A 24,660-nucleotide genomic window follows, 5' to 3' on the forward strand; every position below is an offset into this window, starting at 1 on the left:
AAAATATATCCCAAGGTATGAACTCAAATCACTACTGTCCTACTCCAAGCCTTCACCATTAGTTCTCTTTTTGGCTGGTCTCCTCACATCCACTTGTGCCCCACTACAGACTATCCTACAAATAATACCCTGAGTATCTTTGAATATAAATGAGGTCACATCATCCCCCCTCTCAAAACACTCCAATGTCTTCTCTTCTCACTTCTCACTTCATTTAGAAGAGAATCAAAAGTCCTATACAACCTTATGTTATTTGGCTCTTGTCTCTCTCTCTTACTTCATCTACCACTCTCCCCCTTACGTATTGTTGCCTAGTCACAATGGCCTTCTTGCTTTTCCTTACGCATACCAAAGCATCCACTCACCTTAGGGACTTTGAACTTGTTCTCTCTGGTACATTTCTCATCCAGATATTCTCAGAGATACTTTTCTTATGTATCAGACTTTCTGCTCAAACGTCTCTCACAGAGACCCTCCCTTATCAACCCTTAAGACACCTCTTTCTCTTCCCCTGCTTTATCTTTCTTCAGAACACTTGTCACCACCTGCCATTATGTTTTATATTTGTTTACTTTTTGTCCCATCACTATAAGGTAAGCTTCACAACGGCAGAAACTTGGTCTGTCATTTAATACTCAGAACAATGTTTAGAACATAGCACACAGTTGATCTCAATAAATATTAAAGAAATGAATGAATGACTCAAAAATACACAAGATCAATTATTTCTTGATCAGGAAGATTTCAAAGATTAAAACTAACTTTTCTGAGTTTCTGATATTCTGGAAAAAAAAAACATTGTGAGAGAATTCAATTAATTAATTCTGTGTTTGAAAACATGTATAAAAAGATTAACTTTGAGATTAAGCAGTTACCTGATCTTTGAGAAATTTTCTGATGTTTCGATGGGCTCGAGAACATTCTGTTAATAAGCTGAGAACTGGAGTTAGACCCTCTCTATAGCTGCTTCCCTATAAAAAACAAAACAAAACAAAACCCATACATGCTACATTAGTTTCTAACAGTATTACTTTCTTCCATGTAACTCAGCATATTAATACTTTTTTTGGGTTGGGGGGCATCTTGTGTTACCAAAGCTTACAAATTACTTTAAAAAAATTATTTTCCTAACAGTATTTCCATTTTATCAGTTATCTTCATGTTTACCAATACCTATTTTTGTCTTTCCCGGATTTTCCTATATTTTCTAAGGGTTTCCACTGGCTCAGCCAATGGGCTTAAATAAGGCAAAGGTTTTGGTGACCCGCTTATGCTACCTTGCTGCCTTTTAATATGGGTGCCTGACAAAGCAAGTGACATACCAGAGAAAATAAACAGCTCACAACAAATGGAAAATCAAAAATGTCTTTTCTTTTTTGGAAGATGTCTTTTAGGTATTATGGAAAGTGTGAAGTTTTTTGAGGGAAAATTTTTACTTCTAAGACTTACAAAGTATCTACATGGAACAGTAATTAATTTTTCTTGTTTTCAGGCACTAGTCACAATTTTGGTGTTGCATGAACACAATTTTCAGGATTAAACAAATAAATCCACTTGGTTTCAGCAATTATCGTGTATTACAATAAAATGCTTTTTGATGCACAAACAATGCAACAAAAAACTTAGATTTCAAAATCGTGCTCTGTGGTGTTTGTATGTATAGCACATTTACATTCTTTAGAAGCATCTTCCCAAGGCTTCCAATTTATCAGCCTTACCTTGTCTATTCTCTTCTCCATAAAACTGAGTAAAACGTGAATGGCCTCCATATTCATACCATTGTATACCATGGTATTGTTTTTCAAAACTGTTTCTTTCTCAGCTGTTTTATCACTGGGCAGTTCATCTAGAGTCGTTGCCTCTTGGGCTGTTTCTTCATGGGTTAATGGACAAATGAGAACATCCAAACAAGAGACCGGAACATTGCTTAAAAGGTTGACTGCATTGCTGAAAAGCAATTTAAAAATGCGATATTTTAATTTGATTGAATAGTCCTTTAAAATACAAACCTAATAAGAAATTCAGAAGTGACTTTTAGGAGTCAATTAAAATTTTTCTTTTTCAAAATGAGCCATTAATATTACTTGGCATTTACTAAGAGGTAGGAAATAACTGTTTCAAATACACATATGACAAATTAGAAAGAACAGATGTTAAACGAACAGACACAATCACATGATGTCATTTTACTTTCTGAAAAGCTAAAATAGGAATCAGTTAGCTTTAATTCCAGCTCTTTAATTTTATTATGACAACAATCCTAGCCTTGCATTTTCCCCCCTGGGGTTTTAAATCCTTTTGTGGATCTATTTGTGTCTTATTATTCCTTAGATTACAACTTAAAGCTTTTGAGAAGCACTGCATATCACAGAGGCAATAACATTAAAAAGCAAATATTGTAGGATTAAGTTTTGTTCTTTCTACATATAGAAAATAAAATTTTTAAATCATTCCGTTTTTTGTAAGACATTTGCAGTGAAAGGGAAATAGTGCTTTTGCTTCCTCTCCCATCATCAGGTCTCTTTAAATGAAGTCAGCATAGCTATTTCTAATCTCTGTCCTCTAGGCCTTTCTGTTATGTATTAATGAGTATGTGAGCCTGGAATGCGCACCAGCAGGGGGAACCCAAACCTTGTATTTTTGCCATTCCCTAAAAACCTTGTTCCGTTGCTCAGCATACAGGAGACTAAAATGACCCTAACAATTTCAAAATTAGACATGTTCTCAATGAACATTTTCCTCCCTGCGTTAATTCATATTCTTTCATCTAAAGGGAGAGGTGGCATTCTCTGCTAACTGAATCTTATACAGTATACTGTGCCTCAGAACTTCCTGATAAACAACAATGGAAAGGCAGGCATTACATTTTCTAGTGAGAGAGAAGCAGGTCTAAAAATAACCACATCCTGACTAAAAATAAACTCTTGCAAATGCAATTTAAAAGTCTAACAACTTGGAAACAAAATTCAGGGATTAATCCATGTGATGCTGTCTTAATTTAGACCACAGTAGTTCCTTTTAATTTAGATTATAGTGACACCCTGAAAAATAAATCAAACCAAACAGGAAAATAAAAATACAAAGAAAAAATAAAATACATAAAATTTTCACTCCTTTACCCTAAGTGTGACTCCATTTCCCCAAGAATAAATATTTCCTTCTTTCTTCCAATATTATGGAAAAATAGAAATGGATAAGAAATCAGTTGAAAAATTAGACAATGCAGAGCAATGAGTAGTAATGTATAGGGCATCAAAAAATACATGAACCAAGCGCAAAAATAATTTAACATGACCTATGAATAAATGGTTCCTGGTAAAATACAAGTAATTTGGTTGTCCTCATTAAAACCAGTTACTACAGCTGCTGCTACTACTACTCTTACACAAAGTCCCTAATTTTGGTTATTTGTAAATAATCAAATGTGGGTGAAATACAATGCTTTTCCCACAAACTTTCTTTTTAAAAAATTTTGCAAACATCTGTAGTTCTTTACCTATAGTTTAAAATGTTTAGCTTCTGACTTAAGCATTTGCAAATTGTTATTCAATACCATATATTCATTGGGAATAAAAGAGAAAATAAACCTACCTTGGAATTACTTTCTAAAACTGTATAAGCCCTTCTGAAATGTTAGGAATTTTTTCCTAAACATAAAGCAATAGGCTCTGGAGTCTATCGACAGTATGATTTTCTGAATCTAACATAGAGACCAGACTGAAAAGTTTAAGATGGGTCATTTCATTACAAAGGAATGTTTCCCATTCAAATTCATTTAAAGTAAGCAGTTTCTAGGAATTCAGTAAATTTAAGAAACCAATGTAGAGTTTGATTCAACAAATATTTGGAGATTTTAGGCTTTTCAAAAAAAGTTCCCATTTTCTCATTTCTTATTAAACAACTGGGTTCCCAAACAACTACAAAATTAATTTTCTGGCTCACTGTGTTTGAGCTATTCTTTTTAAGTAAGGAAGGTCAGCTTTTTGAGCTCTGTCACTTCTCTGACAGTTTTATTTGTGGTAGAAGAGTGTATGAAATTCTCCAGCTACCAGGAAGTCAGTGACTATGCACAGATCTGCACAATGGTGTTTGCATTCCTACTCCAGGGGGTAGAAATACTGTGTATATTACTCTCCCCTTTTCAGCCTCCTAGAGATCATTAATCACTGGGAGATGACATCCTCCTGCTCATGCTCCCAGCCCCCTCCTGATATGCAGATTCAAAAGCAAGGTCTATTTAGAGCTCCTTAATGTCCTGATTAAAGCCTTGTTTTTTGTGAGAGAGGGAAGGTAATCTAAAATGTAGTCCTCTATCAGTCGCTGGATTAAACATAATTTAACACCAAATAACATTGAAGGGCATCATGATAATGGCACATGTAGGACTACAGCTATTAACAAATGTTCCTGGTCAAATGTATCTTCTTTATATTTAGGGCTCACATATCTTTTTCTAAAGCCTGGAGAGTCTATTTAAATGAACCTTAAAATCTCTAAAAAATTTCCCTTCTGCTCTATTTATTTAAAAAAATTTTTCTAAATATATATTTTTTCTTTTGTGGTAAGAGAACTTAACATAAGATCTACCCCTTAGCAAATTTTAAGTATACAATAAGGTATTGCTAACTATAGGCTCTATGCTATACAGTATATCTCCAGAACTTATTCATCTTGCATAACTGGAACTTTGTATATATACTTTGACGAACACCTCCTGTTTCTCTCTCCACCCTATCCCTGGTAACCACTATTTTACCATCTGGTTCTGTGAGTTTTACTATCTTAGATTCCTCACAAAAGTGAGATCATGCAGTATTTGTCTTTTTGTGTCTGGTTTATTTCACTTATAACGTCCTCCACATCCTCCCATGTTGTAGCAAATGGCAGAATTTCCTTCTTTTTTAAGGGTGAATAATATTCCATTGTGTTTATATATACATTTTCTTTATTCTGTCGATAGAATAATACTATAATGAACATGGGAGTGCAGATCTCTCTTCTGGATAGTGATTTTATTTCCTTTGGATATATGCTGAAAAGTGGGTTTGCTAGATTAAATGGTAATTTCATTTTTAATCTTTTGAGAAACCTTCATACTGTTGTCCCTAATGGCTGTACTAATTTACATTCCCACCAATGGTATACAAAGGTTTCCTTTTCTCCACAGCCCCAGCAACACTTTTTAGAAAAGCCATTACAACAGGTGGGAGGAGATATCTTATTGTGGTTTGATTTGCACTTCCCTGATGATTAGTGATGTTGAGCACCTTTTCATATATCTATTGCCCATTTGTATGTCTTCTCTGGCGAAATGTTTTTTCAGGTCCTTTGCCGATTTTTAAATTAAGTTGTTTTTTGGCTATTGAATTAGGATTTCCTTATATACTTTGGATATTAACTCCTTACTATATAAAGGATTTGCAAATATTGTCTCTCTTTCCATAGGCTGCCTTCTCATTTTTTTGTTTCCTATGCTATGGGGAAGCTTTTTAGTTTGATATAATCCCACTTGCCTATTTTTGCTTTTGTTGCCTGTGCTTTTGGTGTCATACCCAAGAAATCATTGCCAAGACCAATGTCTACAAGCTTTTTCCCTAAGTTTCCTTCTGAGAATTTTGTTTCAAGTCTTACATTTAAGTCTTTACTCCATTTTGAGTTGATTTTTGTGCATGTTGTGAGATAGGGTCCAATTTCATTCTTCTACATGTGGAAATCTAGTTTTCCCAACACCACTCATTAAAGAGACTACTCTCTCCCCATTGTGTATTCCTGGCAAAGATCAGTGGACTGTATATGTGTATGGGCTAATTTCTGGGCTCTCTATTCTGTTCTGTATGTTTTTATGCCAGTATGATACTGTTTTGATTACTGTACCTTTGTAATATATATATATATATTTTTAAAAATATTTTTTATTGAAACTTATTGATTGCACATATTTATGGAATAGTTTTTTTAATTAAAAATATTTTAACATTTACTTGTACATATTTGTCTTATATTTCAATACATGTATACAATGTGTGATGAGCTGATCAGGGTAATTAGCATATTCATCATTTCATAACTTAATCACTACTCAGTGATGTGCACGTTTGATCTCCTCTCTTCTATTTTTTTGATAACATGCAGTAAATCATTGTTAGTTATAGATTCCTGGGTTGACTGTACTCCAATAGGACCTAATTTTCTATCTACCTGTAATTTTGTGTCTGTTAATCAGCCTCTCACTGTCCTCCACTACCCTTTTCCTCTAGTAACCACAGTTCTTCTCTCTCCTTTTAACAGTTCAACTTATTATTATTAATCTGTTTGGTTTTTGTTATTGTTTGTTTGTTTTAGCTCCCACATATGAGTGAGAACATGAGGTATTTCTCTTTCTATGCTTGGCTTATTTCATGTAACATAATTTTTTCCAAGTTCATCCATGCTGCTGTGAATGACAGAATTTCGTTCTTTTTAAAGGCTGAGTAGTATTCCATTGTGTAGCTTTGTATTGTATTATGAAATCAGGAAATATGGTACCCCTTGCTTTGTTCTTGCTCAAAACTGCTTTGGCTATTCAGGGTCTTTTCTGCCAAGGAAGGAAGGAAGGAAGGAAACTTTTGGAGGCAAAAGAAAAGTTAGTGGCCTTGATTGTGGTGATGTCTCACAGGTGTATACTTAATTCCAAACTCATCAAGTTGAATACATTAAATACGTACAGCTTTTTGTCTATCAATCATACCTCCGTAAAGTGATTTTAAAATAAAAAGATGATAGCTGATAGTTCAAAGTTAGGTTATAGTGCTAGAATATTAACAGATTTATATCACTATGGTATTGAAAAGAGAGCAGTACTAAACGTAAAACTACCTGAAATGATTCAGGCAAAAAAAAAAAAAAAAAATCCCCCAAAGATTTTCAGTTGTAAATAAATACCTAAATTTAATTTAATCTAATTCAATCCAGTACTCATTTAATTTGTTGTGCCAGGCAACTGTTTTAGGCAGTATTGTGGGAAAAAAAAAAAAGAGAGAAAAATTCCTGACCTTATAGGAACAGCCAGTAAAGAGTAAAAAACAAAAAATAAGTTAATTGTGTTATAACACCAAGGTCAAGAGTTCAGATCCCTGTACTGGAGAGCCACCAAAAAAAAAAAAAAAAAAAAATTAATCGTATGCTAAAGGTGGTAAGTGCTCTGGGGTAAAAAATCCAAGAGAGTAAGATAGGATGTACGGGTTATAATTTTAAATAGGATGGTTAAATGGGCAGGCTTCATTGAGATGAGTCCTTTAAGCAATGACTTAAAGGGATCAGAGAGTGAATGATGTGAATATCTGAGGAAAAAGCATTTCAGCAAGAAGTAAGAGCAAAAACAAAGGCTCTAGGGCAGGAATAGGGGCATGTTTGAAGAAAACAAAAAAGCTGCTGTGGCTCAGCCACCATACACACGTAGAGGAGTAGGACATGAGATCAGACAGGTAATAGGAGGGCCAGATTGGTCTTGTAGGCTATTATAACTTTAGTTTTTCTTCTGAGTGAAATGGAGAACCACTGCAGGATTTTGCACAGTGATATTCTCTAATTTATGTTAAAACAGCTGGTAGGATATCAAAGGTGAAGAACAACAGTTAGGATGTTGCTGTGATAATTCAGGTGAGTGTACAGGGTGGTATCAGTGACGTGGTTAGATATGAACACATTTTGAAGGATTTCCTGACAGGCTAGTATGGAGTGTGAGAGAATCCAAAGTTCTAGCTTTAGCAAGAGGAAAGCTGGAGTTGCCATAAAATAAAATGAGAAACACTGCAGGAGTAGGAGCTTTCTAGGGGAGATTAAGAGTTTAATTTTGGATATATTAAGTTTGGGATGTCTACTAATAGACAAGTGGAGATATTAATAGGAAATTAGCTATATGAGTCTGAAGCCCAGGGAGGGAGATCTGGATTAGAGATATAAACTGAGAAGTATTTAAAGAGAAAAGACTGAATACAATCAGTAAAGGAGTGTGGATTGAAAGACTATGAAGGCTGAGCCTGGAATACCCTATCATCCAGAGGCTGAGTAGAGGAAGAACTAGTGCGGTAAGGGGAAAACCAAGATAGTGTGGTATCCTGAGAATGGCGTCACCTGTGTCAAATGACGCTGACAGATCAAGTAAGATGACAACTGAGAAATGTCCACTGGATTTAGCAACAAAGAAGTCACTAGTCACCTTAACAACAGCCATTCAGGTGCAGTAGTGGGGCAAAAGCCTCAGTGGACTGGATTCAAGAGAATAATAGAAGAATCTGATAGTCAACACTTAGAGGAGTTTTGCTGCAAAGGGCAAGAGAAGACTAGAGCAGCAGTAGGTAGAGAAGTTGTCAAGAAAACGTTGTATAAGTTATGGATAGAAAGACCCCTGAATGCTGTTCTGAGTCAAGTACCTGGTCATTGTTCTCTAAATGTGCCATAGTCACATTCTCATTTCTGTATTTTTCCATGTTTTCTCCTGCCTAGAATGTTTTCATTTTTTGAAGAGTAGCTCTAACCTCACTTCATAGGTGCCAAGTATACAAAAATAAACAGAATACACTCCTTTTCCTGAGGGAGGGCAGCATAACATAATTTGTAGAGCACTGGGTTTGAATTCTACATTGCTTATTACTAAAAGTGTGCCTTAGACAAATTACATGACCTCTTCCAGGCCTTGATGTCCTATTTCTAAAACAAAGGGAAATAAACTTATCCACCAGATTGATGTATTAAATTTAAAAAGTCATGCAAAGTACTCTGCCTGGCACATAGTAAATGGCAACTACTAAAGAACTTTTGAACAGTAGACATATTCCATTAGGATGGAACAGCAAAAATACAAAGAAATGAGAGATTACGTACGTGTGAGGAAATGAAAACAGGTCCCTAAGCCTAAAGCTAAGGATAAGGCCTCTAAAGGAGGAGGCTTAGTAGGTAGTAAGACCAGAAAGGTCTAGGAAACAGTAAGTACAAACCAGTAGTAGTACGCAAAAGGCGCTACATGAAACCCTGGAGGTACATAAGATGATCCCTTGTGGTGTGGGAAGAAAAGAAAAGTTCTATTTTTATTTAATTTTATCTAAAAAGTTGAAAAGAAATTATCCTTTACTAACATTTAATAAATGAACTGACAGTGGCAATAAATTAATAAATTAACCCACACCTGAACTATTTACTTCCGAGTCTATCTTACCCAGTAATAGGTAAGTCCTAGAAAAGAGAGACTGTACTCTATTCATCTTTGCTGCTCTAAAGTTCAACATAGGGCCTAACACATAAAGTGCTCAATTAATAAATATAAACAGAAATTAAATCCATGTCACAAATACACGCAAAGTATCTTGAGGGAAGAGGTAAAATTCCCTGTCATGGAAGGGGTAGCAATGATGTCCTTTTTCCTTGGTCACTCATTTGCTTTCTTCATTGGTTGTATTACAATTTACATATGCCTGGTCAAGTGGATTTATATATCATTTTATCCAGTTTCAACTAAACTAATTTTTGTAAAATGGACAAATTGCTTTAAATAATTCCTGCAAAGAAACTGAAATGCCATATCATGAGGAAAAACAGGGACAATCCAACCAGATTTTTAATTCTTTTTAAGTTTACAATTTAGTGAGGGAGAAAAACAATGAACAAGTAGAAAAATAAAAGAAAAAGATTATTTCAGAGATATTTCAAAGATTATTTACTGATAAGTACCTTGAAAAAAATAAAGCAGGTGACAAGATAGTGACAGGATGTGTGTGTGTGTGTGTGTGTGTGTGTGTTAGCCTAAACTGGGTGGTCAGGGAAGGCCTGAGGTGACATTTGAGCTGAGTTCTGAATGACAAGAAGAACCCACCCTCTTAAAGATCTGGGTAAAAGCATTCCAGGCAGCAGACAGACCAAGTGCAAAGGCCCTAATAAGCAGGCTGTCTAAGGAAGAGAAAGAAGAGCAGAGCAGTTTGAATACAGTCATCCAGATTGTGAAATGGTAGGCTCCTGAAGGCAGGAAGAGAGAGTGGATCAGTGCCATGCAAATGTTTTGCTTGATAATAGAGAGAGGGATGTTGTCAGAGGCAAAGGATTCCCAAGGGTGAGACCTAGGCCTTAGCTCCAATTCCATGGACTCATCCAGTATAACACAATCAGAATGGTTTTCCTCATTCAGAAGAAATCTTGTTACTGGCATAATGCCATAATGAGAACATACTGTCCAATTTATTAGGCAGTGACTGACTGGCAATTTAGCATAATATTGTCCCTAAAGTTTTATGGAGAAGGTTGAGACTTAATCCAAATGCCAGGCTTCAATGGCCATGCCAAGAAGTAGTTTGAAGGCTTCTCACTCCCATAATCTCACCAAGGAGGGGTCAAGGGATGTTGCCAGCCACCCCAAATATCTATACACGCTAAGTAAAAACACGTTGTCCTCTGAGGAAAGTGTGGTGGGGGGGTGGGGGGGAAGGCCTGAGAAGAGTTGCAAAGGTTTGGTAGAATCATATATAGAGAATGAAAGAGGAAACTGACCAGGGGAAACATAGATTTCCCAGATGAGGCTGCAGATCATAAATAAATGCATAGTGACAAAAAAAAAAAAGTTTTCTCTAATCTTAAAACAGAGAGGAGCCCTGAAAGGATATTTATCAGCACCGCACTCTACCGAGTGAGCCACAGGCCGGCCTCCTGAAAGGATATTTAAACAGGCATTTGATTTTTGAAAAAACAAATTTGGGTGCAGTGGAGAAGATGGACCCATCTGTTGAGTTAAGCAAACCTTCCCAGAGGGCTCAAACCTTCCCTGAGAATGTTAGTGGAGAAAGAAGGTGGTCTGACAGACCTGGGGTTGGGTGCTTTCAGACTGGCAGTACATGGCAATGAGAGAGGAGAGAGAGAGGCTGAAATGATGAGCCAATGTTTTAGACTAGAGGTCTAGAACAGTTACAGTATGAGTAAGGAAGACTTTCCTCATCACACTAGACCACAGTGAGCTTGTCCTTTGAACTCCGATGCCAATTATTATTTGAATAATTAATTCACTGAGAAGCTACTCAAAACCTATCTTGTGATATCCTCCTATTGTTGTCTTGAATTATTATTTAATTTTTAATAGTACTTCTGTTTTGTCTCCCTGTTTAGTTTCTATGTTCCTCCAGGGTATGCACTGTGAGATCCTTAGATTAGAGCACCTACCACTATGCTCAGAAACTATCTGTTCACCTAGATAACTGTTATTTACAGACAATCAGTTTAAAGAGCAAAGAGCTTTAATGATGACAATGAAACGAAATAAACCCCCTCTCCCCTATCTCTCCAAAGTAAACTCTATTTTTTCTGTGCATCTATATGATTATAAGCTTGTTCATTTCTAACTCAGCACTCATTAAAACAACTATTTATTTACTTCCGAGTCTATCTTAGCCAGTAATAGGTAAACCCTAGAAAATAGAGACTGTACTCTATTCATCTTTGCTGCTCTAAAGTTCAACATAGGGCCTAACACATAAAGTGCTCAATTAATAAATATAAACAGAAATCAAATGATCCAATTTTCAAAAGTTTATTAAAAGTCTGCCAGATGTGGTTAGAAGACTTAATGTTGAGATGTCAATACTTCCCAAAGAATTCTACAGATTTCAAAGCAATCCCTACCAAAATTCCAATGACATTTTTTGTAGAAATAGAAAAACTCATCCTAAAATTCATATGGAATCTTGAGGGACTCCGAGTAGCCAAAACAATCTTGAAAAAGAAGAACAAAGCTGGAGGACTCATATTTCCTAATTTCAAAACTTACTACAAAGCTACAGTAACGAGAACACGGTAGTACTGGCCTAAAGACATATAGACCAATGGAACAGAATAGAGAGCCCAGAAATAAACCCTCACATATATGGTCAAATAATTTTTGACTAGGGTGCCAAGATCATTCAATGGGGAAAGCAAGTCTCTTCAACAAACGGTGCTGCGGAAACTGGATATTTACATGTAAAAGAATGAAGGTGGACCCTTACCTAACAACATATACAAAAATTAACTCGAAATGGATCAAAGACCTAAATGTAAGGCCTAAAACTAGGCCTTATAAAACTCTTAGAAGAAAACATAAAGAAACACAACACTGGATTTGGCAACGATTTCTTGGATATAACACCAAAAACTCAGGCAACGTAAGAAAAAACAGACAAACTGGACTGTATAGAAATGTAAAAATTTTGTGCATCTAAAGATATTTCAGCGGAGTAAAAAGGCAACCCACAGAATGGAAGAAAATGTTTGCCAAGTCATAAGAGGACACTTCAAAAAGTTAGTGGAAAAATCGAATTGAAAGATAATACAAATCCTTCTGTGAACTTTTTGAAGACTTCTCATATATCAGATAAGAATTAATATCCAGAATATATGCAGAACTCCTAAAATGCAACACAACAAACAACCTGAGTCAAAAATGGGCAAAGGACTTGAATAGACTTTCTCCAAAGAAGGGATACAAATGGCCAACTAGCACATGAAAAGATGCTCAAATCACAAATCATTAGAAAAATACAAATAAAAACTATAATGAGATACCACCTCACATCCATTAGGATGGCTACTTTAAAACAACAAAAGCAAAAGCAAAAACTAACAAATGTTGGCAAAGATGTAGAGAAACCAAAACCCTTGCACTCTCTGTTGCTGGGAATGTAAAATGGTACAGCAGCTGTGGAAAACACTACGGTGGTTCCTCAAAAACACAAAAAGAGAATTACCATATGATCCAGCAATTCTACTTCTGGATATATGCCCAAAAGAATTGAAAGCAGGGCCTCAAAGAGATACTTGTACTCCCATGTTCATATAGCATTATTCACAATAGCTAAAATATGGGAAGAAAACGTGGTAATGGAATATTATCTAACCTTAAAGAGAAAGAATAGGAGAAAGGAAGGAAATGTAGACTATGTGCTACAACATGGATGAAACTTGAGGACATTATTCTATGTGAAAAAAGCCAGCCAGAAAGACAAATCCTATATGATTTCATTCATATGAGGTAGCTTGAATAGTCAAATCTATAGAGACAGAAAGTAGAATGATGTTTACCAGGGTCTGGGGAGACAGGGAAATGGGGATTAGTGTTTAATTCATGTGGAGTTTCAGTTTTACAAAACAAAAAGAGTTATGGAGATGGATAGTGGTGATGGTTACACAACATTATAAATATATTTAATACCACTGAAGTATACTTAAAAATTAAGATTGTAAATTTTATGTTAAGTGTATTGTACCACAATTTAAAAAGTTGGAAGAAAACAATGTCTGCCATATATAAGACACTATGCTTAGCATTGTAATAAGGTAGCATTAGGTATTAAATTGCCCCCTTGAATATATGAGACAAACTGAATCAGTCTAAACAAAGAAACAACCACAAAACCTTTGTAGATGCCTATGTACTCATAGAATGAGTAGAAGACTACATTGAGAGCCTGACAAACTAAGTCAGATCTGGTCCTCCCCTCTCCCCTCCTCACTGGCATATAGGCCATCCCTATCTCTCTCTCCCCTTCTCTACAAAATAAAACAAAACCATATCCATATGCAACTTCTTTGGGCTAAGTGTTTAAGCATAAGCTTATTGATTATGGAAAGTAGTGCTAAAAACACTTCCAGGCAGACAGAAGAAATGAACAGAAATAGCATGTTCTTTAATTTAGCAAAGAGGGTGGATCATAACAACAACCTACTTGCTACTATAAGTATAGAAAAAAGGAAATGAAATAGAACAAATAGATTTTAAAAACCATCTAAAATTCTGATTAGTGGAAATGAAGGTCAAGGTCTGCTGTCCTTGTAGAGCTAATTCATTGTATCTCTATGTCCATGTCCTCTTAATTTGTCTGAAAAAAAATGGCACTGTCTTACAGAGACAACATATTAGAAAAAGCTGCCAGGCTATATATTTTTTTACTTACTCTTCTCCTAAAGCACCTTTATAGGCTCCTGATATGCCTGTATCATAGAACATATCTGGCTTCAGAAAAACTTACATTAACAGAAAACAGATTTCATTTTTTTTTTTTTTTTTGGTGGCTGGCCGGTTCAGGGATCTGATCCCATGACCTTGGTATTACAAGGTTGTGCTCTAACCAACTGAGCTAACAAGCCAGCCCAGAAAACACATTTCTTTACACCACCACATGATAAACATAGAGATAAGTTCCTAAGCAAAATATCAAAATCAAAAACAACTTTAAAAAAAAGGTTTAGAAATAAATATTAGACCTAAAAGTCAATAAGCTTATTATAATAATAGTGATACAAGTAGCATGGAAGCAGCAGCAGCTCCCATTTACTGAACTTACTCAGTGCCAGGGGTGTGGCACGTCATGAACTTCTTATTTAATCATCATGACGACCCTCTGGAGTTGATGATAATGTATAACCATGGACTATACTATCCAGGATTATCTATCTTACTACAGTTTTTCTTAAGGCAAATCGAAGTGTCCAAAAAGAAAGTAAAAAACAAATTCAGAAAATAACTTTAAAAAATGGAGTAAGAAATGTTGCTTTGAAACATCTTTTTAAAAATTTATGCCTTAAATACCCACAAAAATTGTTTTCAGGGTCACTGGAGAGGAGCAGAATTTAACAGATATTACAATTCTAGTAAGGTTCCTAAAATAGCCCTTGAGGTTGGTGCCGTTTTCTCTGTATTTAAATGGATTAGCCTAGAGTCATTACTGCTCAAAATGATACTAATCACTTTAATTCTGATTAAAGGGACATACAGGGCCATTCCAGATGAACTGTTAAGTCAGCAGCAACCTCAATCTCCCAGGAAAGCCTTTGAGAAATACTCATAAACCCTGTCTGTGGCCCTAGGGATACTTTCTTATTTATAGTGAAGCTAACAGATTTTTAACACAATGATGTTTTTAAAAGCAAATTTAAAGAAAAAAGCAAATATCACCAAAGAAAATAAATCTGATTACTTTTTTAAAAATTTGTGTAAAAAAAATCTCTATATGGTTTTGCTCTCTTTTGACAAATACTGGGTGTGGTGTTAAGACATTAAATTCATTCTTGAGAGAAATCCTTGGCAATGTATTTATGACTACTGTAATATAATGATTCCTGTCAAAATGCTTTCTCCTCACATCTTTGCATGACTAGTACTTAACGTGATATCTGACTTCCAGAAAAAATCAACTTACTCCTGTGCTTATGAGTCCATTCTCTTTTAGTGTCCAGATTTCTAGGGTCTCTTGATTATGAGAAAAAAATTACAGTGGGTCAAAATGCTTAATAAAATCTTTTTGGGATATTATTTATTGCAGTTAATCTGATTATTTTTTAAAGGCACAGTCTCAAGAAAATTAAAATAATGTTTATCTTCAGCTTCAGAAAATAATTATACTTTTTAATCATGAAGAAAACAATCTTTTGAGGCTTACAGGGCAGAGTACATAAAGGTAACCTATCAACAAATTCACTACAATATCAAATAATAAATTGCTGATCATAACTAAACTAATATGGATTTGGTTGAAAAATAACAAGGGTATGTTTCATTTTAACTTTGGTTGTGTTTCTATAGTTTTCTTTAAGTCATATTTTGGAAAATAGAATATTTTAAGTGCTTAAAAGGTAATTGCTACTGTTAAGAAGAACCATGTTAAATTCTTTGTAAAGCAGAATTAAAGACGAAGTTGTTTGTAGGTCTAAATTTATTTGAACTACTGGAAATGCCATTTGTAGTCTTAGAGAATAAAGCACCACTAGTAGCATGATGAAGTCAGAAATCTTGTTACTATAAATCTGATCTAGTATATAAAGTAAGAGAACTGGAAAAATGCATTAATTTTTATTCAGTTGTTCTCAGAGAATGATAAATTTTAGCAGCAGTCCATTAGTAGTTCTAACAGCCAAGTCACAAAATTTGAACTATTTTTAAAATGTTTTATGTATTTTATTTTTTACATATTTTAATACTAGACACTGTGACCCAATTCTTATAAGTTTAAAAAAAAATTATCATTGGTTAAGATCTACTCTTTGGCAAATACTCCTACAATGAAATTGGTAAGAATATTAGTTAAGTGCAGCAACTAACGGCAGGGTTCAAATCCCAGTTCCTCCACTTAGTAGGGCTATGTGATCTCAGAGAAATCATTTGGTCTTTCTACACCTCAGTTTCCTCATCTACTGAAAGGGAAACATAGTAATACCTACCTCATAATGTTGGTATGATTATTAAAAGAAGTTAATCATTAAAAAGCATTTAGCACAATGCCACACAATAAGTGTTCAATAACTGTGTGCTATTATTATTGCTATTATTGTTGTTCTGAGATTTATTGTTGAATGCAACAAATACCAAATTCTCTTCACCTGTTGGGGCTCAATATAACAAAGTCAAAAAGGACAAAATGAAAATTTCTCAGCATGGTATGGTAAGGATTTCCATGGTAATGATTTCTGACCTAATGGTTACCTGATTTACTATAATATTTTCACTTTCTTGTGCTAATAAACAACTAAAATTAGATGCATAAAAATAAGAACTGATGATGACTTTCATTGAGATATCAATACAGAGGCTACCCACCTGTGCAGCTCTTCTGTTTTGTCTTCAGTTGGACCTACAATTAGTAAACAATGACGAAGGACAGCTGCCATGACACGGAACTGATGAGAATCACTCTATAACAAATAAAAAAGAGGAGAGGAAAAATTAGGGGTTAAATACTGTAACAAAGGAGTCTAATGCATTACTATATTGCCTGCCCCCCAAAACAATCGTTCTTATACCATACACTGTAGAGGGCAGGATATTCTAGGAAGAATTCCTGAGGCAATACTGAGTAAATGCTCACTATCCCATATGAACAGCCATAACCACCTCCAGAGATGGCTGACACCAGTAGTTGCTGATCTAGTCACTCTGCTTTACCTTAAGATTCAATTCCACTGGGATTATTTTAATTTCCAGAAAGTCTATGTTCTATTGTTCTATGATATTCTGTTCCAGTTTACTAGTCATTATAAAAGTTCAAACAAATGTAATGCTGTTAGTTATTTTAGGAGCTGGTTGTACATCCTTAATAAAAATGTCTCATCTCAACTTCTCAAAAGCAATAAATTCATCAACTTCATTTTAATCAATCTTCTTAAACTCCTAGTTCCCCCAGAATTACCAGCAACTGATGAAAAATAAGTGATCTGAGTTTTAACTTCTAATTTCCCAATGTTTACTCAATGGCAGTGGTACTTAAGAGACATAGGGAGTCAGAAGGAAGAAGGCAAACAGTAGGAAGGCAAACATTTGGTTTATCTCTTTATTTTTAGTGAGATCACTTGGGCCACTACAATTCCTTTAATTATCTGCATCAAGGTAATGTCTCTCTTCTGGATTTTAAGTAATTAAGAAGACACATGAAATTAGAGATAATTATGATAGAGAGTCTGGATATGCCATACTTCAGGAAGGCTCCAATTACTTCAAAAGCTGTTAAAAAAAACTCTAAAATTTCTTAGTATTAGAATTGATTTCAAGTCCATAAAAAGTGAAATATATTCACATATCATATATACATTTCCTATATTCATATATGAAGGTATCTGAAAAAGTTCATGGAAAAATTAAATTCAAAGATAATACAAATATTTCCATGAACTTTTTGAAGACCCCTTGTATAATTCACAAAGCCTTTCTAAGAAGATGTCTGTCATAAAATCTAGCAAACAGTAGGGTGCACTTTCATTACTCATAATGTGAATGATGATATTTTAAACATAATACCATCATGTGTAGATTTGGAAGAGATGAAAGCCTCAGTGGCATAATGGAAAAAGCATTACACTTGGAGTCAGGAGTCTAGATTATGACCCATGTAGCTTATGAGCCTGTTTCCCTAGATGCATCTCCACAAACACGAGGTTCAGTTAGGATTATAAAAGGATTAACTTAAAGAAAACAATATGCATGAAAGTGCTTTAAAACTTTCAATAAAACATCTGAAGGTAAGGGGGAAGGGCAAGGGAGGAAGGAAACAAACGGTAAGACTGATAGAGCTGAACAGAGTGATAATGTTGTCCTATTTGCCATCCATCTACAAATACCTGAATGAAAATTCTTTCATAATGTAAATATACTTTTACTTACCCCAAGTACAGGTAGCACACTGAAACCCATGTGAAACTCCTTGATTACTTAACTCTTGATAAGATCATATTTTCCTTAGTTTTGAAAATTAACTGGAGAATGCACTTCTTTTTAAACTAGATTTTCCTTTATTCTAGATGTAACAATCTTTCATGCTGATGTTGACAAACCTCTTGCAAAACTATCCATTTTGGTCTTCCCTTTATTTGCAACTGCAAACCAAAATTCTACTTTTTATCCCATTTCCTCCTTTTCCAGTTTTCATAACACCAATTCCCAAATTGTATCCTATGTCTGCAATGCCCTCTTTTACCCCAAATCCACCCAAATTCTCTCCATTTTTCTACTCAAAAAACTACTGAAATTCCTGGATTGTTTGCCTCTGCTCTTTATATCACAGATTCCTTTTTGTCCACCACATCTCAACTAAAATATCTTCTCAGAGTAGCCCCTTCTTTGACCACCTAATCAAAGTAGATTCTTTCCTTCATGATTCTTTATCACTGTATCTTATTAAGATTTCTTTCATAAAATCATAATTTATAATTTCACATTGATTCCCTTGTATATATTTTGATTGTTCCACTAATATATTACCTTCATGAGGACAGAGGCAGATAGATGGCTTTAATAGGTGATTGACAATTTTTTTTTTTTTTTTTTCTAAAGATGACCGGTAAGGGGATCTTAACCCTTGACTTGGTGTTGTCAGCACCACACTCAACCAGTGAGCGAACCGGCCATCCGTATATGGGATCCGAACCCAGGGCCTTGGTGTTATCAGCACCGTACTCTCCCGAGTGAGCCACGGGCCGGCCCCGTGATTGACAATTTTTAATGTAAATCAGAAAAGTGCCCAAATCATAGTGTACAACTAGATAAATTTTCACAAAATGAGCACACCTATACAACCAGTATGAAAATCACACAATGCCAAGATTAAGAATTCCAGAATGCTCCTCATGCCTTCTTCGAATGACAATCTTCTCCTCCTCAAGGGTAATCCTAATTTCTAACATCACAGGTTAGTAATTTTTGTTGTCACTGAACTTTGGGTATGAACGGAATCATAAAATATAGACCCTCTTGCATCTGGTTGTGAGATTTACCCATGTTGTATATAGTTGCTGTTTGTTCTATTTCATTACTTCAGAGCAATGCTACTTGAAGTGTAATTTGTGGACCACTGTCGGTCCACACCGTTTGTCACTGATCTGCAATACCAGGACTTCAGAAGGTGTGCATAAAATTTAGAAAGTTTTTGAGCAGTTTGACATTCTGTGTAATATTGTATTATACAAGAATTTGATTCTGACAGTTAGGGAAAAAAATCCGGTGCTTCATCACAGGTAGGTTAAGAAAGCACTGGGGTATAATATTCTATTGTATGAATACACCACAATTTACTTATCCATCCTACTCTTGATGGACACTTGGATTGTTTCCAGTCTTGGGCTACTTTGAAAAGTGCTACTACAAACATAGTTTCTACATGTTATCTGTTATCAACTGGATATATATCCAGCAGAGGAAATGCTAGATCACAGGGTACATTATGTCAAGCTTTAGAAGGTACTGCCGAACAGTGTTTCAAAGTGTATATACCAATTTATAAAACTCCCACCAGTTGCTCTACAGCTGCATGGACACTTGGTATTGTCAGACTTTCAATTTTAGTCATTCTCATGGGTGTGTTGTAGTTTCTTGATTTTAGTATGCACTTTCCTGATGACTAATAAAGTCAAACACATTTTCATATGTATATTGATCATTTGGATATCTGTTTTGCAAAGTTCCTATTTAAGCCTTTTGCCTGTTTTTCTATTGGGTTGACTGATTTTATTTTTATGAATTTGTAGGTCTTTTTAATGTATTTTGAATAGAGTCCTTTATCGCATACATATGTTGCAAATATCTTCTCCCTCTTGGTGGCCTGCCTTTTTACTTTCTTCTTTTGATTAACTCATTTTAATGAAGATTAACTTGGCAATTTTTTTCCTTTATGGTTTGATGCTTATTTTGTCCTGTTTTAGAAATCTTTGCCTATTGAAGAGATGTTTAACTTGTTTGAGATGAAGTCATGAAAAAAATCTTCCATAAACTTTATAATTTTACCTTGGATATTTAGGTCTGTTACTCATCTCATATATCATTTTTTTGTGTATGGTATAAGGTAGGGATTCAAATTCATTTTTTTCCATACACCCATACAATTGGTCCAGCACCATTTATTAAAAAGTCCATCCTTTCCCTACTGCACTTCAATGTTACATAAATCAGTTCACTATATATAAGAAATTTATTTCTAGATTCTTTATTCTATTCCATTAGGCGGTGTGTCTCAATAGATATTTGTCAGATGAGAAGTCTTGTTTAACAAAAGATAGAGTGGACACTATTTCCTACGGTTGATTATTCTATTATGTGACTTTCCATAAGTAATCTAAACTCTCTGATCTGCAGTGTTCTCATTTGTCAAATGGGACTAATGCTCCTGTCTCTTAAGGATGCCAGAAGGATTCAATGTAATTGCTCTTTATAAAACATTATACAAACACTTAAACAACTGTTATTTACTTCTATCATGATTAAGTTTTGATATCTTTAGGGCATCAATAATCTCTCCTCTTAAGTAATACCACCTACAAAGGAAAAAAAAGAGAAGGAAAAAGTCCCTAAGAATGAAGGGCAAAGGAAGAGAGAGCAAGCAAGCAGGCTTGGTGTGATAGTGGAAATCAAAAGGAGATAATATTAAAAGGGAGATGAAATTCTTTATACAGGCTTCACTTTTGTTTTTGGCGGCTGGCCAGTACAGGGATCGAACCTGGATCTTGATGTTATCAGTACCACGCTCTAACCAACCGAACTAACCGGCCAGTCACTAGGCTTCACTTCTTAATGACAGATTCTACTACTGTACTATTGCTTTTTTTCCCCTGCCTGTGAAACTATGGAAGATTTCACTTTTATTTGGCAAAGGTATCAATTTTCTCATACTTTTTTCATCCAAAGATTGAACCTATCTAATCAATGCCTGAGAGAAGGCCCAAAGATCTAGTACATTGGCATTTAAAGCTGCTGTGAATTGCTGAGGTGATTCTCATTTTCAAACATATAGAAAATATATAGAATAGAAAAATAAATAAGAAAATAAAATACAGAGAATAGTAAACAATGTTCCCTACTAGACTGTTAGTTCCTTGAGGGCAGTCATGTTTTACCTTGCATTTCACATGCCTAACACAGAACTTAGCACAAATTGGACACTCAATGATTCAGCAAGAAAACATTGCACAGCCTGAAGCTTTATTTTTATTTAATTAATATCCTATCCTCTTTTCACATTTCCTTCAGTCTCTAAAATACTCATGAAACTAATCTCTTCTGTTACGATGTGACATTCCGAATTAACTTCTATGGACATTCACTGTTTTATCTCATTAGTATCTTTTTTCCCACCAAATAACATCCTTTGACCACTCAGATACTTGTACTTTTTTGTTTATACTTGCTTGTCTGGCTCTAACATGTCTCCTGGTGCTTGTACTTTCCTATTACACTGCAATGATACCTGGGAAGCACTGGAGAAGGGAATGTGTGCTAAGTAAGAGATCTCTAGGATAACATGCTCTCTTTCCTCACAGAGAGAGATTTAGGAAAGTGTTAAAGACTATTTCAATTAACTTTTCCAAAACTAACTTTTTGTCCTGTTAAAGAAATTACTTGACCTTTTCAAACACACTACCTTTAGGAAAGTGGTGGAGAGAGGGACAGACTGACTCCACATATGGAAATAAGGCCAACTATGTTTCCCACTGAATGGAAACAGAATCTCCAAATTAATCTGTGGATGGCATCAGCAGAAAGGCAGGAATTTAACACTGAGGCACAAATCTAAAATGAACAAATGGCACTACTTTGCTAAACCTCAAGAAAAATCTAGTCATTAGTTTCCCGTTTTTGGTGAACTGTAAGTGAAAGGAGTCATAAAAAAATATCTGCTAAAACAATTAAAAAGAAAACCAAACATCTGTGAAATAAGCAAAGATTTTTAAAAGTGAAATACCCAGGGGTTGAAAAGGTATAAACCAGCACTGTTTTTCTGAAGATCAATTTGGCAATGTATATCAAAAAACCTTAAAATTCTGAAACCCTTTGGCCCACCAATTTGAGATAATGTACCTACAAAGATTGTACAACAAGAAAACTCACTGTATTAGTATTTAAAAGAGCAGGCAATTACAAACAATCTATGTGCTTCCAAACAGGGAATTTGTTAAAGATTGATAAGTCCTTATGAAGGATTTATATTCATAATTATGAGTATTCTTTACACTCAAAAGTATTTTTATACTCATGGGTATTCTTTCACAAGGATTTATCACCTTTAACAAATAAGAGTTAGAAGGTGATTGTCAAATTTTTTTTTGGTTGCAGAATCCTTTTTATACCCTAAATGAAATCTTACTTACAACCTAAATTTAAAGAGAAACAATAGCAATAGCAATAATAATCAAAGGTGTTCTTTTCAAAGTGGGAGTGAAGAACCTGGAACACTGCCCACTCGCCCCCAGAGGCCATTCCTAGGAACCTTGTGGCTTTAAGGAACACACTTTGAAAGCTATTCTTCAAGAATATTTACCGTGAAAGAAAGATCAAGATTATAAAATGACTGCATTTTCATAAAAATGTGTATTTTTGTTTATATATTATACAATGAAGAATGGTTAGAAAGATATACATCAAACTGCAAAATTGTGTTTACCTACTAACAGGTGAGTTTACAGGTGATTTGTATTTTCTTATTGCTTGTATGCCTTTTCCCAGATCTCCTAACAATGTACATGTATTATTTTCACAACAAGAAACATAACATTATTTTTAAAGATGAATTCCTCTGTACAAATTAAGTTTTCCATATCACTTTATTTCAGTTGGTATTAACAAATTTAGGTGCTTGCTCAATTGTAGTAAAATGTCTTTCCTCTGACAATCAAGGAGATACTGAAACCCAGGTAAATGGACTGCAGCAAGTTTCTCTGTACCCTGATTAGAGATTTTTCTTTATGCTAATTTTTGAGTACCTCACTAAAAAGTACTCTATGCTCTGGTTTCTGTGTCTTTTCATATGCTGTTCAATTTCTGGGAAATGTTCATCCCCCTATTATTCAAATGGCTGAATCATTCTCAGTCTTCAGATCGCAGGAGAGGCCTTCGGAAGTCTTCTCTGACTACACTAAGTATTCTTAATCATTGCACTGCTTCTCTCCTAGTGCTTAATACAATTTGCATTATATTATTTGCTTACTGGTTTTTTTTTTTTTTTACCTATGTTACCTACAAAACTGAAGTTTCATAAAGGCAAATATTATGCCTATTATTTGCCAATATATTCTATAATGCCCAGAATAATGTCTAGCAATTGTCTACAAATATTTGTTGATTGACTGACTGACTGAATGACTAAATGTTGCTAAAAGTTGAATTTGGAGACATGAAGACATTTTTGTCTAAACGGGTTGGCAAGAATCCTATTTTCAATACTGTTTAAATTTCTGAAAACTTCAATAGCCCAGAGTTAAAATAACTGCACATATTTTATAATGGCTGTATCAACTCACAACAGGCACTAGGTCTGACATATCTTCTCCAGGACTACTGATCCTTTAACAAGTATCTTTTGGAGAATAACCACTCTATAATGCAGAATGAGTATGTACCACTTCAACATTTTCTAAAGCTTCTTCTAGCCCCACTATTACTTATAACTGCTGCCCAATAATAAGGGCTAATCTCAATTTACTGATATTTATTACATGTCATGCCATACCTATACTGATGTATGGCCACTGGATTATAAACCCTTTTGGTCAGAAATCTGAAGTGTGAGCTACTACTTTGGGTTTTGTGCATAATTTAAATAACAGGGGCTCCAGTAATGGCAAACCAAGTCTCAGAGGAGCTCTTGCAACTAAATGGAGAACTTAAAAACACCCAAACAAACAGTGTAAGAAAAATAACCGTAGAGGGTACCAAATAAGCACAGAGACACAGCGTTTTAAATACTTCCAAATATTTGGTTTCAAAGCATAAAAGGAGCATGTGGGCTTTCCACATCCTTTGCTGCCAAATCCCAGGAAAAACTGACCATACTACAGTCATCTAAAACAGCTGTTAGGACTGATCTTCAAATATTTGGTTTCAAAATACAGACCTATTTGCACTCTAAAATTCAGATGCCTGCATACTCCCACTATAGCACTGCACTGAGATAATCCTTTTAAAGTAGGCTGCTGGAGAAAACAGATCTTTATTCATGGGTGAGAACTGTTCCAAACAGACACAGTAAAATGTTAGCCTAAATCCTAAAGTCAATTGTCAGAAAAGATCATTTGCTCTGGTACCAAAATACCTTTCTTTTCTTTTCTTCTTTTTTAAAATAGGGGCTAAATTTCACTAGTTCTTTAAGTTTATATATAGAGAGTAAATGTGAAATGTTAAGATTCTAGAAGGAAGAGTTT

The 24,660-nt window shown here is 34.9% G+C and overlaps 1 protein-coding gene across 4 annotated transcripts in view; it reads right to left on the reverse strand.

Moving 5' to 3' along the window:
- RIC8B (RIC8 guanine nucleotide exchange factor B) overlaps positions 1 to 24,660 on the reverse strand; it is a 93,592-nt gene that overhangs the window by 40,370 nt on the left and 28,562 nt on the right. For all 4 annotated transcript variants that reach the window (XR_010021330.1, XR_010021329.1, XM_063074821.1 and 1 more), the window contains exons 4-6: positions 16,583 to 16,677; positions 1,719 to 1,947; positions 876 to 971 (exon numbers count right to left, since the gene is read on the reverse strand). Coding sequence is in view for 2 of the 4 variants with exons in the window: in XM_063074821.1 (XP_062930891.1) it covers positions 876 to 971; positions 1,719 to 1,947; positions 16,583 to 16,677 (420 nt within the window). In the remaining 2 variants the exon portion in view is untranslated. The remainder of the gene's footprint in view (positions 1 to 875; positions 972 to 1,718; positions 1,948 to 16,582; positions 16,678 to 24,660) is intronic.

Source organism: Cynocephalus volans, chromosome 12, assembly GCF_027409185.1.
Source record: "Cynocephalus volans isolate mCynVol1 chromosome 12, mCynVol1.pri, whole genome shotgun sequence".
Lineage (NCBI taxonomy): Eukaryota > Metazoa > Chordata > Mammalia > Dermoptera > Cynocephalidae > Cynocephalus > Cynocephalus volans.